We start from the raw sequence: 17,500 nt of genomic DNA, 5'->3' as shown, positions 1-17,500 counted from the left end.
CACAACCTGTCATTACTGAGACTGTAAACCCATGGTCACTAGAGACACAACCTGTCATTACTGAGACTGTAAAACCATGGTCACTAGAGACACAATCTGTCACTACTGAGACTGTAAAACCATGGTCACTAGAGACACAACCTGTCACTACTGAGACTGTAAAACCATGGTCACTAGAGACACAACCTGTCATTACTGAGACTGTAAAACCATGGTCACTAGAGACACAACCTGTCATTACTGAGACTGTAAAACCATGGTCACTAGAGACACAACCTGTCATTACTGAGACTGTAAACCCATGGTCACTAGAGACACAACCTGTCATTACTGAGACTGTAAAACCATGGTCACTAGAGACACAACCTGTCATTACTGAGACTGTAAAACCATGGTCACTAGAGACACAACCTGTCATTACTGAGACCGTAAAACCATGGTCACTAGAGACACAACCTGTCATTACTGAGACTGGAAAACCATGGTCACGAGAAGCTCAGGAAAGGACATTGGGAACAGAGAGACAGACAAAATTCACAGAAATAATGAATGAAACCCCCAGAACATCATCAGGAGTCAAGGCTTTCCCCTCAAATTGAATCAATAGTTGTTTTTTTCAACTGGCACACAAACACACTTGGTCGCTAGGTCACTGTTCCACATCTATCCTATTAGTTAATGTGTCACTCTAACCCCACAGAGACATGTCACTGGCCCTGTCTGCTAGTAACACTGACAACAGGGTTACACTATGAGGAGAGGAGAGGAGGCTCTTAATGATTCATCATGACTCACCAGTAGGGAAAAGAGTGAGAGAGAGAGAGAGGTCAATCACGAAAGAGGGAAGGACATTCAAAGGAGGAGAGGAATAGGCTAAAGACTAGGCTATAAACTGAACTACGTCACTACCTCTAGGGTAGAGGGGGATCTGAACTACCTCACTACCTCTAGGGTAGAGGGGGATCTGAACTACCTCACTACCTCTAGGGTAGAGGGGGATCTGAACTACCTCACTACCTCTAGGGTAGAGGGGGATCTGAACTACCTCACTACCTCTAGGGTAGAAGGGGATCTGAACTACCTCACTACCTCTAGTGTAGAGGGGGATCTGAACCACCTCACTACCTCTAGTGTAGAGGGGGATCTGAACCACCTCACTACCTCTAGGGTAGAGGGGGATCTGAACCACCTCACTACCTCTAGGGTAGAGGGGGATCTGAACCACCTCACTACCTCTAGGGTAGAGGGGGATCTGAACCACCTCACTACCTCTAGTGTAGAGTGGGATCTGAACTACCTCTAGTGTAGAGGGGAATCTGACCTACCTCACTACCTCTAGGGTAGAGGGGATCTGAACCACCTCACTACCTCTAGGGTAGAGGGAGATCTGAACCACCTCACTACCTCTAGGGTAGAGTGGGATCTGAACTACCTCTAGTGTAGAGGGGAATCTGACCTACCTCACTACCTCTAGGGTAGAGGGGGATCTGAACCACCTCACTACCTCTAGGGTAGAGTGGGATCTGAACTACCTCTAGTGTAGAGGGGAATCTGACCTACCTCACTACCTCTAGGGTAGAGGGGGATCTGAACTACCCACTACCTCTAGGGTAGAGGGGGATCTGAACTACCTCACTACCTCTAGGGTAGAGGGGGATCTGAACTACGTCACTACCTCTAGGGTAGAGGGGGATCTGAACCACCTCACTACCTCTAGGGTAGAGGGGGATCTAAACCACCTCACTATCTCTAGGGTAGAGGGGGATCTAAACCACCTCACTACATCTAGTGTAGAGTGGGATCTGAACCACCTCACTACCTCTAGTGTAGAGGGGGATCTGAACCACCTCACTACCTCTAGTGTAGAGAGTGGGGTCTGAACTACCTCTAGTGTAGAGGGAATCTGACCTACCTCACTACCTCTAGGGTAGAGGGAATCTGAACCACCTCACTATCTCTAGGGTAGAGGGGATCTGAACTACCCACTACCTCTAGGGTAGAGGGGGATCTAAACCACCTCACTATCTCTAGGGTAGAGGGGGATCTAAACCACCTCACTACATCTAGTGTAGAGTGGGATCTGAACTACCTCTAGTGTAGAGGGGAATCTGACCTACCTCACTACCTCTAGGGTAGAGTGGGATCTGAACTACCTCTAGTGTAGAGGGGAATCTGACCTACCTCACTACTTCTAGGGTAGAGGGGGATCTGAACTACCCACTACCTCTAGGGTAGAGGGGGATCTGAACTACCTCACTACCTCTAGGGTAGAGGGGGATCTGAACTACGTCACTACCTCTAGGGTAGAGGGGGATCTGAACTACGTCACTACCTCTAGGGTAGAGGGGGATCTGAACCACCTCACTACCTCTAGGGTAGAGGGGGATCTGAACCACCTCACTACCTCTAGGGTAGAGGGGGATCTGAACCGCCTCACTACCTCTAGTGTAGAGCGGGATCTGAACCACCTCACTACCTCTAGTGTAGAGGGGATCTGAACCACCTCACTACCTCTAGTGTAGAGTGGGGTCTGAACTACCTCTAGTGTAGAGGGGAATCTGAACCACCTCACTATCTCTAGGGTAGAGGGGGATCTGAACTACCCACTACCTCTAGGGTAGAGGGGGATCTAAACCACCTCACTACCTCTAGGGTAGAGGGGGATCTAAACCACCTCACTACCTCTAGTGTAGAGTGGGATCTGAACTACCTCTAGTGTAGAGGGGAATCTGACCTACCTCACTACCTCTAGGGTAGAGTGGGATCTGAACTACCTCTAGTGTAGAGGGGAATCTGACCTACCTCACTACCTCTAGGGTAGAGGGGGATCTGAACAACCTCACTACCTCTAGTGTAGAGGGGGATCTGAACCACCTCACTACCTCTAGTGTAGAGGGGGATCTGAACTACCTCTAGTGTAGAGGGGGATCTGAACTACCTCTAGAGTAGAGGGGGATCTGAACTACCTCTAGGGTAGAGGGGGATCTGAACTACCTCACTACCTCTAGGGTAGAGGGGGATCTGAACTACCTCACTACCTCTAGGGTAGAGGGGGATCTGAACTACCTCACTACCTCTAGGGTAGAGGGGGATCTGAACTACCTCACTACCTCTAGGGTAGAGGGGGATCTGAACCGCCTCACTACCTCTAGTGTAGAGCGGGATCTGAACCACCTCACTACCTCTAGTGTAGAGGGGGATCTGAACCACCTCACTACCTCTAGTGTAGAGTGGGGTCTGAACTACCTCTAGTGTAGAGGGGAATCTGACCTACCTCACTACCTCTAGGGTAGAGGGGAATCTGAACCACCTCACTATCTCTAGGGTAGAGGGGGATCTGAACTACCCACTACCTCTAGGGTAGAGGGGGATCTAAACCACCTCACTACCTCTAGGGTAGAGGGGGATCTAAACCACCTCACTACCTCTAGTGTAGAGGGGGATCTGAACCACCTCACTATCTCTAGGGTAGAGGGGGATCTGAACTACCTCACTACCTCTAGTGTAGAGGGGGATCTTAACCACCTCACTACCTCTAGGGTAGAGGGGGGATCTGAACAACCTCACTACCTCTAGTGTAGAGGGGATCTGAACCACCTCACTACCTCTAGTGTAGAGGGGGATCTGAACTACCTCTAGTGTAGAGGGGGATCTGAACTACCTCTAGGGTAGAGGGGATCTGAACTACCTCACTACCTCTAGGGTAGAGGGGGATCTGAACTACCTCACTACCTCTAGGGTAGAGGGGGATCTGAACTACCTCACTACCTCTAGGGTAGAGGGGGATCTGAACCACCTCACTACCTCTAGGGTAGAGGGGGATCTGAACTACCTCACTACCTCTAGGGTAGAGGGGGATCTGAACTACGTCACTACCTCTAGGGTAGAGGGGATCTGAACCACCTCACTACCTCTAGGGTAGAGGGGATCTGAACCACCTCACTACCTCTAGTGTAGAGGGGGATCTGAACCACCTCACAACCTCTAGTGTAGAGGGGGATCTGAACTACCTCTAGGGTAGATGGGGATCTGAACTACCTCTAGGGTAGAGGGGATCTGAACTACCTCTAGGGTAGAGGGGGATCTGAACTACCTCTAGGGTAGAGGGGGATCTGAACTACCTCTAGGGTAGAGGGGGATCTGAACTACCTCTAGGGTAGAGGGGGATCTGAACTACCTCTAGGGTAGAGGGGGATCTGAACTACCTCTAGGGTAGAGGGGATCTGAACTACCTCTAGGGTAGAGGGGATCTGAACTACCTCTAGGGTAGAGGGGATCTGAACCACCTCACTACCTCTAGGGTAGAGGGGGATCTGAACTACCTCACTACCTCTAGGGTAGAGGGGGATCTGAACTACCTCACTACCTCTAGGGTAGAGGGGGATCTGAACTACCTCACTACCTCTAGGGTAGAGGGGGATCTGAACCACCTCACTACCTCTAGTGTAGAGGGGGATCTGAACTACCTCTAGTGTAGAGGGGGATCTGAACTACCTCTAGGGTAGAGGGGGATCTGAACTACCTCACTACCTCTAGGGTAGAGGGGGATCTGAACTACCTCACTACCTCTAGGGTAGAGGGGGATCTGAACTACCTCACTACCTCTAGGGTAGAGGGGGATCTGAACTACCTCACTACCTCTAGGGTAGAGGGGGATCTGAACTACCTCACTACCTCTAGGGTAGAGGGGGATCTGAACCACCTCACTACCTCTAGGGTAGAGGGGGATCTGAACTACCTCACTACCTCTAGTGTAGAGGGGGATCTGAACCACCTCACTACCTCTAGTGTAGAGGGGGATCTGAACCACCTCACAACCTCTAGTGTAGAGGGGATCTGAACTACCTCTAGGGTAGATGGGGATCTGAACTACCTCTAGGGTAGATGGGGATCTGAACTACCTCTAGGGTAGAGGGGGATCTGAACTACCTCTAGGGTAGAGGGGGATCTGAACTACCTCTAGGGTAGAGGGGGATCTGAACTACCTCTAGGGTAGAGGGGGATCTGAACTACCTCTAGGGTAGAGGGGGATCTGAACTACCTCTAGGGTAGAGGGGGATCTGAACTACCTCTAGGGTAGAGGGGGATCTGAACTACCTCTAGGGTAGAGGGGGATCTGAACTACCTCTAGGGTAGAGGGGGATCTGAACTACCTCTAGGGTAGAGGGGGATCTGAACCACCTCACTACCTCTAGGGTAGAGGGGGATCTGAACCACCTCACTACCTCTAGGATCTGTTGGGCAGTGTGTTTGGGGGATGACGCAGTGTGTTTGGGGGAGAGGCAGTGTGTTTGGGGGAGAGGCAGTGTGTTTGGGGGGGAGAGGCAGTGTGTTTGGGGGAGAGGCAGTGTGTTTGGGGGAAGAGGCAGTGTGTTTGGGGGAGGCAGTGTGTTTGGGGGAGAGGCAGTGTGTTTGGGGGAGGCAGTGTGTTTGGGGGAGAGGCAGTGTGTTTGGGGGAGAGGCAGTGTGTTTGGGGGAGAGGCAGTGTGTTTGGGGGAGAGGCAATGTGTTTGGGGGGAGAGGCAGTGTGTTTGGGGGAGAGGCAGTGTGTTTGGGGGGAGAGGAAGTGTGTTGGGGGAGGGAGGCAGTGTGTATGGGGGGGCAGTGTGTAGGGGGAGTGTATTTGGGGGAGGCAGTGTGTTTGGGGGAGGCAGTGTGTTTGGGGGGAGGCAGTGTGTTTGGGGGAGAGGCAGTGTGTTTGGGGGAGAGGCAGTGTGTTTGGGGGAGAGGCAGTGTGTTTGGGGGAGAGGCAGTGTGTTTGGGGGAGAGGCAGTGTGTTTGGGGGGGGAGAGGCAGTGTGTTTGGGGGGAGGCAGGCAGTGTGTTGGGGGAGGGAGGCAGTGTGTTTGGGGGGGAGGCAGTGTGTTTGGGGGAGGCAGTGTGTTTGGGGGAGGCAGTGTGTTTGGGGGAGAGGGCAGTGTGTTTGGGGGAGAGGCAGTGTGTTTGGGGGAGAGGCAGTGTGTTTGGGGGGGAGGCAGTGTGTTTGGGGGAAGAGGCAGTGTGTTTGGGGGAAGAGGCAGTGTGTTTGGGGGAGAGGCAGTGTGTTTGGGGGGAGGGGCAGTGTGTTTGGGGGTGGGGCAGTGTGTTTGGGGGGGGGCAGTGTGTTTGGGGGAGAGGCAGTGTGTTTGGGGGAGAGGCAGTGTGTTTGGGGGAGAGGCAGTGTGTTTGGGGGAAGAGGCAGTGTGTTTGGGGGCAGTGTGTTTGGGGGAAGAGGCAGTGTGTTGGGGGAGGGGGCAGTGTGTCGGGGGGAAGCAAATTCCCCTCTGGGGCCAATTCATACAGAGATTCTCTGGTGAAACAGAGTCGTAAATTGTTTCCAGCGTTTTCTCCTCTCTCCTCCCCACTATTCTCCTCAGCTTAATTGGCACTTACACAGGTCTGACAATAGCCTCACTCTCGTGAGATCCAAGGCCCCTCAGACAGAGTCTGATGGTGCGTACACACACAAACACCCACACCCACACACCCACACCCACCCACCCCACTCCTCTTCTCACATGAGATAACGAACACCGACAGCAAATCTGCTCCAACACCTTAAAGGAAAAACACAATCAAAATGTAGGTGTGGTATGGTTCTTCATTCATTCACCATGGTCAGTTCCATTCTATCAACAGTCTCTCCTGCACCGCCACCCCTCCCTCCACCATCAGACCAGCGGCTCAGTGATTAGCAGCTGTGCAGAAAGAGTGAGGTAGAGGTGATATTCAGACAGGGAAAGTCAACTACACCCCTAGCAAGCTATATAAATAACTAGAATCCCTCTCCTGGTTGCTGTTTTTACTTGGTGACAAATGGTTTGTAAAAAAACAACATCAAATCAAATGGGCTTGATTGATTCTTTTACCACCAAGGACCAATCTGGAAATTAGTGTTTTAATTCATACTTCTTAGTGTTATCATCTGGGAACACATTATTATTGTGTAGGTTTTTACCCAAATCAATTCAATTGTCATACACACACAGATGTATTATCAGGGGACTGGGATTTTCTCAGTGCTTAACACATAGTCTATACATGACACTGGAATGAAATGCCTTGTCTCTCTCTCGAACACCCTCCCACAAATCCTTGGAGAACCCAGGACACACCATGGTCCTACCATGTGTCCTCTCTTTCGGGTCCCACCAAAAGTATCACCTACACCAGCTATTGGAGAGTGGCTTTACAATGGAATCTGTTACCAGGTCGTTATTCAACATCATTCTTTGGACGGATATTCATAACAGAGAGAATCCTCATGGATAAGTCAACCGTACTGTATACATTTGCGCGTAATAGCGTTACGCACAGTGAGGTGTCCAGTGCCCACATGCCAGCTGCTCGCTCATATGGTGATGAAAGCGCAATGGAAATGTGCAATTCCTGGAAAAACAAATGTGGAGTGAGTCTGGAGTGCCCATCTCGAACCTCTCTTCTCGGTGGACTGTGAAAATATAGCCCAGTTTCTCTCATTCATTGTCTATTGACAAAAATGCAGGCAACGCCTCGATAATCGGCGCTGGAGCTGTTATTTATGATAACATGTCTGTAATATGGGAGACCATGGTCACCAATGGTGACACTTTATATATGTACCACCCCAGACCCCACCTCAAAAACTCGTTTATAGGACCTTTTTCATTATAACCAGGAGCAATTTTGTCACCATAGGTTAATAACACGGTAAATAAGTTGTCATACCCAAAGTAAGCTAGATTGTTTTAAAAAATATACTTTTTCCTCGTCTAGTCCAATTTGACAACTGTTGCTTGGCACAATGTTTCCCACTAAGACATTCCCGCTAATTTATACTGTCCAGTTATTCCATCAGACGTTTGAATAGTCTACAATAGCCTACAGTCAGATACAATTGCCACTGTGACCATTCCTTCTTCGATAACTATAAACGGACTATTTATAGATCGACAAAAAAATAAGTGTCAACTCGCCTGTCGAAGTTCTTGCGTGCGGTCTTTCATCATCACTTATGTTACACTTTGTCCGACTCTCTCCGTAACGCCCCTTTATGAATGTGGTGGTGGTGATGGTTTCCCCGCTTATTCTTTATATTTTCTCAAATCTTCAAAAGAGCGGTGGCAAAAAGAGCAGAAGGGTGTCCAACGTCGAGTGCGCGCTTCAATCGGCTGCTGGATGGCAAGCTAGTAGCGTGATTTCCTCGTCCGTGTTTTTGGAAGGTGGGACTCCCTCCGGGTTGACGCGCTTGAAAGGTGAGGCATGAATCCCCAGTGTTCATCGCAACAGATTATATCCCCATATCAAAATACATTCTGATGCAACATCTTTTTTTTACCCCTCCACTCAAATAATTCAAATTGGCCAAAAAGACCACAGGCGAGAACAAGGAATGGACACGGTTTAACACGTCGCCTAGACGACGATAACGCCCAAGTGAGCCTTGATAGAGAGGATGTCATTTCTAGAGGAAGCTATTTGTTGTGCAAGAGCGGCCTCTATAGGTATAAAAGACAGCAGGGTTAAAATGATTGTAGACCTCTCGCCTTACTTTATTAATCGACTTCTAATGATTGCTACCCGATTACGTACAAACTAATCTATACATGCATTATGCATGTATCTTGTGCGAAATTATACAATACATTACGCCATTAATACATCGTTTGGAATCATTACCAATGTCGTGTGTCTGTGCAGTAGTGATCTCGTTCATAGACCCTTCCAACAGCTTGGAGAAGAGCTGAGTCACGTGTAGAGAACATGTTTATTATTACAGAGATAAGACACGTTGTTCAGTTAATAACTGCATTCAGATGAACGAAACTATCGACAATATAATACGACAGATCTCAAAATAATTACATGTAGCCCACAGGCCTGGGATGACTAGTGGCCTCTAAATGATATAACTAACCACTGGGATGACTAGTGCCCTCTAAATGATATAACTAACCACTGGGATGACTAGTGCCCTCTAAATGATATAACTAACCACTGGGATGACTAGTGGCCTCTAAATGATATAACTAACCACTGGGATGACTAGTGCCCTCTAAATGATATAACTAACCACTGGGATGACTAGTGCCCTCTAAATGATATAACTAACCACTGGGATGACTAGTGCCCTCTAAATGATATAACTAACCACTGGGATGACTAGTGCCCTCTAAATGATATAACTAACCACTGGGATGACTAGTGCCCTCTAAATGATCTAACTAACCACTGGGATGACTAGTGGCCTCTAAATGATATACCTAACCACTGGGATGACTAGTGGCCTCTAAATGACATGAATATTCACTGGGATGACTAGTGGCCTCTAAATTACATGACTATTTGCCTCTAAATTACATGACTATTCACTGGGTTGACAATTGGCCTCCAAATGACATGAATATTCACTGGGATTGATATGGGCCGATGAAACAAATCTATCAAATCAAGTTTTATTTGTCACATGCCGTGAAATGGCTTCCTCTCAAGGCCTTTACCAACAGTGCAGTTAAAGACATGTTAGAGAACATGTTTAATTCAAGCTTTCAAACAAAAGGTCCACATCAAACATTTAAAATAGAATATGCAGCTCGAGGGGAAATGATCTAGTCCAGAAGAATGGGTCAAAGATCAGAGAGGGGCATTTATTTTCTTTGCTGTCCATTTGTTGTTGATGTCTATCATGTCCTAGAGAGGGGCCAGTTTCTGTCCAGAGGATTGGGACCATGTCCTAGAGAGGGGCCAGTTTCTGTCCAGAGGATTGGGACCATGTCCTAGAGAGGGGCCAGTTTCTGTCCAGAGGATTGGGACCATGTCCTAGAGAGGGGCCAGTTTCTGTCCAGAGGATTGGGACCATGTCCTAGAGAGGGGCCAGTTTCTGTCCAGAGGATTGGGACCATGTCCTAGAGAGGGGCCAGTTTCTGTCCAGAGGATAGGGACCATGTCCTAGAGAGGGGCCAGTTTCTGTCCAGAGGATTGGGACCATGTCCTAGAGAGGGGCCAGTTTCTGTCCAGAAGATTGGGACCATGTCCTAGAGAGGGGCCAGTTTCTGTCCAGAGGATTGGGACCATGTCCTAGAGAGGGGCCAGTTTCTGTCCAGCGGATTGGGACCATGTCCTAGAGAGGGGCCAGTTTCTGTCCAGAGGATTGGGACCATGTCCTCGAGAGGGGCCAGTTTCTGTCCAGATTCTGTCCACAGGACAGTAGTATTCCATAAGGGTGAATCTCCAGGCCCGGAACACACAGGACTGACTGGGGTTCAGAAGTGAGTCCTTCTCTGCAGGGCAGTGTACGTTGTGTCAGCTCGGACCTCCCTGAGAGACAGAACACACCACAGACAGTAAGAGACCAGCCTTTCTGTTACAGAGCCTACTGGCTTCATCCAAATGGGGTTGTAAGCTATATGAATGTAATAAGTTGATGGTACTAATGTTAACCTGTGAGACAGTGTAGACAGAGGGGTACAAACCTGCCCTGTCTTCTCAATGAGACAGTGTAGACAGAGGGGTACAAACCTGTCCTGTCTTCTCAATGAGACAGTGTAGACAGAGGGGTACATACCCGCCCTGTCTTCTCCTCCCCTCCAGGATCCAGTCTTCTCCCTTCTTTGCAGACTTGCCCTTCATGTTCTTAAAGCGAGATCTTCACGAAGACAAACAGGAAATGACCAACAGCAGACACAGGAAGGGATCGAGACACCGCAGCTCTAATCTTTAATCCTGTAGTTGTTTTTACTCAACTTTAACTTCAATCTGCTCTATGTCTCGTGACAGATTGTAAAGGACGTCACGCTGCTTGCTAAACGAGTACCACTTCCTCCTGATTCGGCTCATACTAAGGCTGGAACCCAGCAAACACTGCAAACACCCGTGACCACCCACCTGAAGCGGCTGACCCATAAAGCTAGCTATTCAGCAGGCGCAAGTGGAGACCCTACAGGCTGAGCAGTGAGTTTCCCAAATCCCCATCTGCTTGATCATGTGATGTCAGAGGGAGGAAAAGCTGCCGGACAGTAACTGTAGTCAGGCAGGACGACAGCCCTCTATGTCCATCTGGGTCCTTCAACCTCATCAGGGCAGGGAAATGTGCCTGGCCTGACCTGAGGAAAAGACCTGCCCAATGACATCTACCCAACTATGCTAGTACTTTTATTAATAGGTATTTTCTTTAACATAATGATGGTAATTAAGCTTTACAACATGTCTAAAGTTGACAATCTTATGAATCACTTTACCTCCGTCCTGTGAATTGGACTTGATTTGGGACACTCCTGTCCACCGTCTCTGACCCCAACCCCTGAAAACACAAACCATCAGCGTTCAGCACTCAAGACTGCATAGTCTCTCGAAATAAAACCCCCCTGTTCTTTTCCTCACCTTGGGTAGGCTTCCTGAAAACCCAACCAACAGACACAGGAGGAACCTGAGGAGAAGAATGTCAGTTTGACATTCAAGCACCAACAACATTTACACGTGAGTAATTTAGCAGACACTCTTATCCAGAGAGACTTGCAGTTAGCGCATTCATCTCAAGGTAACTAGGTGAGACAACCACATATGAGTCATAAAGTCAAACTTTTCCTCATTAAAGCAGCTGTCAGCGGTCAGTTAAGTAAAAAAAAAAAAAAAAAAAAAGGACGAGTGTTTGTGCAAAACGGACTTGTTTTATTTCTAGTGTGACCACCATAGAAGCTATCATTATGCACTTTAACTGGGGAGCGATGCTTATCATTATGCACTTTAACTGGGGAGCGATGCTTATCATTATGCACTTTAACTGGGGAGCGATGCTTATCATTATGCACTTTAACTGGGGAGCGATGCTTATCATTATGCACTTTAACTGGGGAGCGATGCTTATCATTATGCACTTTAACTGGGGAGCGATGCTTATCATTATGCACTTTAACTGGGGAGCGATGCTTATCATTATGCACTTTAACTGGGGAGCGATGCTTATCATTATGCACTTTAACTGGGGAGCGATGCTTATCATTATGCACTTTAACTGGGGAGCAATGCTTATCATTATGCACTTTAACTGGGGAGCGATGCTTATCATTATGCACTTTAACTGGGGAGCGATGCTTATCATTATGCACTTTAACTGGGGAGCGATGCTTATCATTATGCACTTTAACTGGGGAGCGATGCTTATCATTATGCACTTTAACTGGGGAGCGATGCTTATCATTATGCACTTTAACTGGGGAGCGATGCTTATCATTATGCACTTTAACTGGGGAGCGATGCTTATCATTATGCACTTTAACTGGGGAGCGATGCTTATCATTATGCACTTTAACTGGGGAGCGATGCTTACTACTAGTGTGCATTTGTATTTGCCAAAGGGTCAAATCATTACATCTCTAACAAGCTCTGTACACAAAACGTTATTCAATAATAAAAAATAAAAAACTATTTATTGGCTAGATATTTCAACTCTCTGTATGGTAAAGCGTTACATGTCTGGCTGAAAAGGCTTAGGAGTCACATCTCATTCTAGATACGTTAACAATCCAATCACATCTCATTCTAGATACGTTAACAATCCAATCACATCTCATTCTAGATACGTTAACAATCCAGTCACATCTCATTCTAGATACGTTAACAATCCAATCACATCTCATTCTAGATACGTTAACAATCCAGTCACATCTCATTCTAGATACGTTAACAATCCAATCACATCTCATTCTAGATACGTTAACAATCCAATCACATGTCATTCTAGATACGTTAACAATCCAATCACATCTCATTCTAGATACGTTAACAATCCAGTCACATCTCATTCTAGATACGTTAACAATCCAGTCACATCTCATTCTAGATACGTTAACAATCCAGTCACATCTCATTCTAGATACGTTAACAATCCAATCACATCTCATTCTAGATACGTTAACAATCCAATCACATCTCATTCTAGATACGTTAACAATCCAATCACATCTCATTCTAGATACGTTAACAATCCAATCACATCTCATTCTAGATACGTTAACAATCCAATCACATCTCATTCTAGATACGTTAACAATCCAATCACATCTCATTCTAGATACGTTAACAATCCAATCACATCTCATTCTAGATACGTTAATCTAATCACATCTCATTCTAGATACGTTAACAATCCAATCACATCTCATTCTAGATACGTTAACAATCCAATCACATCTCATTCTAGATACGTTAACAATCCAATCACATCTCATTCTAGATACGTTAACAATCCAATCACATCTCATTCTAGATACGTTAACAATCCAGTCACATCTCATTCTAGATACGTTAACAATCCAATCACATCTCATTCTAGATACGTTAATCTAATCACATCTCATTCTAGATACGTTAACAATCCAATCACATCTCATTCTAGATACGTTAACAATCCAATCACATCTCATTCTAGATACGTTAACAATCTAATCACATCCTCTTCTTTTTTTTCTTCTTCTTTTGCGAGACAGATTGGTAACCAAGTGAAGAATCTTGTAGTGTGCGACGGTCGTTTAAATGTGATGGGCTCAGCGATGTTAGGATTTTAAAAGTCGTGTCCACCTGGCAGACCCCACTTAGCCCCGAGTCACACGTGGATGGGACAAGTTATATACACACACTCAGTCTGAAGTAGCTTTAATGTCTTGTTCTCCTACCCAGACCTATTACATTAATGAGAGCCCTCAGACGTCCCCTGGCCGGTACACCTACCCCACATCTAGCAGGATACAGGGCTGGTCCTCAGGCAGGTTCAGCAGCTCCACAGCCCTCTAGAACATCTGGCCCTGGATCGCAATCACCCGAGAACTGGAAATCAATGAGGAAATTCTTTAACTGTTGATTACTTAGTTACCTTTAATCATATTACATTATACTATGTCTCAAACAGATTCTATCAAGGACAGCCTCTGATCAGTATGTAAATGTTAAATGCAACGACTGATTCATATTCTGCAGCCCATAAGAGGTCATTGTCAAACTCTGGACTCACTTTTGAAAATATTTATTGGCCTCCTCTTCGTTGTAGAACTACATAATGAGTAGAAATCAAAACAGAAGTTAAGTGCTGTATCAATCAAATGTATAAAGTTCATTGTACATCAGTAGAGTGTTTAGCTAGCTATACATAAACCCAGCCTAAAACCCCAAATGTAGTGCACATAATGAACTAAATAAATGACCAGTCACTTGGTATGTAGGCATTTGAGAGCAGATCACTAGAGAACAAACTTAGCAAACATTAAGTCTTCCTACAGTTAGCGGCTAACAGGGCGCTAGCTAGCTCTCATTACGGTCTTTAAAACCAGTGAACATGTCATACTAACCATTTTTAAGCGGGGCAATATGCTCTGGTTTTCGACAACTTGAGGCCATCTTTTTTGGTTTAATACAAGTTATCCAACAGCGATCGATTGAAACCAAAATAAGTTGTTCTGATGTCTGGATGGAGCTGGGGCTCGACATGTCAGTATGACGTAGAATGTCTGCGCCAAAGGGGGCAAGTGATTTAAGGAGGCAGCCACAGTTTAAAATTTAAAAATACTTTCAGAAACGACTTCAACAACTAAAACTTGAATTAAATGCATATATAAACCCAATTTTAAATCATACGAAAAATTCAGTTGCACAGACTGTCGCAAACTCTTTACATAATACCCGAGAGGAAGTGGTGACATTTGATAACGTTCAAGCCTCAATTCCTCTTATATAATTGGATGTCAGAACACGTTTTTGTGACCACTTAACATTTCCATCGACTCTCATGTGTCTGCTATACATTTTACCGGATACCACCCCTGTATTTTCTCCATGGTCGCTGTACTTGCTGCTACGGGAGAATGGAGGTCAGTCGGAGATTGGGGAGTGAAGCGTACAGATTTTCAACTATCAGAAACGCACCGACTCATTCGCTCCGCTGCGCCAGAGGTCAAGAAAACAGAACGATGTCAGTAGCAGCAGGTTCTATAATTGGAGCCAGAACCTGTAGAGGCAAGGTAACCGCACAGCGGATTTACAAATGTCAGCAGGTGTCAACAGGGGACATTCCTGGGAACCGGAAAATGAAAACCTCAAAGATAATGCCCTTAAATGCATGGAGTTAAGAGCACAGAGCTCAAATACTTTTTAGCCTAAAACATGAGAACAGACTGAGTTATGGGACATTACCTCAAGTTTGTTCAATTTGTGATTGACTTTTATTAGACATTGATGCTCAACCCTCCATCAAATGAACATGTTCTGCCCAGTGTACAGTCCCAGGGTAAACTAGTAATAACAGTACACAGGATGACGTGTTGGAATAGCAGAGGTGTTGTCATGGTCACCTTTCACCCTGAAACCTTTGGGTCACCTCAGCAGCTCCAAGAATTCAGCACGGTCATGCTCAACCTGGCAGAGCAGCAGTCAGGCCGGTTTCGACCTCACCCAGAGGTCCTGTACTCCACCAGGGCTCACAGCTGGAGGAGCAAAAACAACCAGTCAGACTTCCCACCTCTTCACAGGAGCAGAACGGCCTACTACGACATCCTCCGAGTGTCCCCAAGTAAAGACCGCCTACTAGAAGCAGTCATTCATCTACCATCCAGACAAGAACCCCGACAATGAGGAGGCCACCCAGACAAGAACCCCGACAACGAGGAAGCCAGCCAGCGTTTCTCTGAGATCAGTGAGGCCTTTAGCGTGTTGGGGAGCATGGCCCTGAGGAGGAAGTACGACCACAGCATCTTCAGTGGGTCAGATGTCCAGGAGTCTGGCAGACCCTCAGAACGGGAGTCCATCTACAACACCAGAGCCTCTAGCCCACAGCAGTATCAACAACAGCAGAGATCCCCACGGTTCTCCAACGTTGGAGGGAAGGCCATGTTTGACCTTGATGCCTTCTTCCAGGCTCACTATGGTGAGCAGCTGCAGAGGGAGAAGGAGCTGAGGTCCAGAAGGGCCCAGTACCAGCAGAAACAGCAGCACGATTATAAGCAGTGGAAGCTGGGGAAGATGTTGGAGATTACTGTAGGGGTGCTGCTGGCCATGAGTGGTCAGGGGTCTTCTCTTCTTCAGTATCACCAGATCCTGATTGTATGGGTGCTGCTGGCCATGAGGGGTCAGGGGTCATCTTCACTATCACCAGGTCCTGATTGTATGGGTGCTGCTGGCCATGAGGGGTCAGGGGTCATCTTCACTATCACCAGGTCCTGAAATAAATCTTAACCAACCTGTCCCTGCCTGCCTGTTGAGGTTTTGTTTTTGGACTGGTGGTTTCCCTCTCCACGGGTCCTTCTCACAGCAAACCACTGACTTTTACGAAGAACACCAGATACTGATGTCGTTAATGGGCCCTACTCTCCATAGTGTCATTATCAGAATTGATACCAGGCGTTTAGCCTACTTCGTTCCTACACAATTGATTATAGCCACACATACATGGTCAAGGTATTCTTAAAAACTCAATCAAACCACAATGGATTGTTTATACAGAGATGTTTTCATTTATTAGGATCCCTATTGGCTACAGCAAATGTAGCAGCTACTGTTCCTGGAGTCCACACAAAACATAATACACATGACAAGAGTACAGAACAGTTATAGACAACATAAGATAATATATTAAGTAAAAGATAGCATAAGAGTAAATTATGACGACAAAACTGAATAGTGGTTACTTTTAGAGTTCTCAGATGACGACCTCATAACTGGCTCTATGGGTTCAGTCAGAGTTTGATAATGGGGGTGTTTAACATTGCAGGCGATTTTAAGGTCTAGACTGACTGATCTACAAATCACCTTGCATTATAAATAACTACTTAATATTATTTGTAGATTAGTCAGTCACAATATACCCATGATGCACTACATGACCAAAAGTATGTGGATACCTACTCGTTGAACATCTCATTCCAAAGTCATGGGCATTAATATGGAGTTGGTCCCCACTTGCTGTTATAACAGCCTCCACTCTTCTGGGAAGGCTTTCCACTAGATGATGGAACATTGCTGCTATAACAGCCTCCACTCTTCTGGGAAGGCTTTCCACTAGATGATGGAACATTGCTGCTATAACAGCCTCCACTCTTCTGGGAAGGCTTTCCACTAGATGGTGGAACATTGCTGCTATAACAGCCTCCACTCTTCTGGGAAGGCTTTCCACTAGATGTTGGAACATTGCTGCTATAACAGCCTCCACTCTTCTGGGAAGGCTTTCCACTAGATGTTGGAATATTGCTGCTATAACAGCCTCCACTCTTCTGGGAAGGCTTTCCACTAGATGTTGTGATTTTGCCCGACCTAATGAGGGCAAATAGAAAAAGGAATGAACAGAACAGGTAAATATCCACTACCTTTCAAAAGTTTGGGGTCACTTAGAAATGTCCTTGTTTTTGAAAGAAAAGCACATTTTTTTGTCCATTAAAATAACATCAAATTGATCAGAAATTCAGTGTAGACATTGTTAATATTGTGAATGACTATTGTAGCTGGAAACTGCTGATCTTTCAATGGAATATGTACATAGGTGTACAGAGGCCCATGATCAGCAA

The 17,500-nt window shown here is 46.5% G+C and overlaps 1 protein-coding gene across 1 annotated transcript; it reads left to right on the top strand.

The window, feature by feature from the left end:
* The first annotated feature begins 14,277 nt into the window (after positions 1-14,277).
* Positions 14,278-16,183, top strand: LOC112266207 (DnaJ (Hsp40) homolog, subfamily C, member 30b). Its single transcript, XM_024443657.2, has one exon. It carries the CDS (start codon positions 15,663-15,665, stop codon positions 16,161-16,163), a length of 501 nt encoding a protein of 166 aa, XP_024299425.2. The 5' UTR covers positions 14,278-15,662; the 3' UTR covers positions 16,164-16,183.
* Positions 16,184-17,500: the final 1,317 nt, after the last annotated feature.

This window comes from Oncorhynchus tshawytscha, linkage group LG13, assembly GCF_018296145.1.
Source record: "Oncorhynchus tshawytscha isolate Ot180627B linkage group LG13, Otsh_v2.0, whole genome shotgun sequence".
In the NCBI taxonomy this organism is placed as follows: Eukaryota; Metazoa; Chordata; class Actinopteri; order Salmoniformes; family Salmonidae; genus Oncorhynchus; species Oncorhynchus tshawytscha.
Note: the sequence above shows the minus strand (reverse complement) of the source record. Positions and strands in the feature narration are given on the sequence as shown.

What these genes read in the sequence shown, in the direction of transcription:
- LOC112266207 (XM_024443657.2), top strand. Translation starts at nt 15,663, where the DNA reads ATGGCCCTGAGGAGGAAGTACGACCACAGCATCTTCAGTGGGTCAGAT.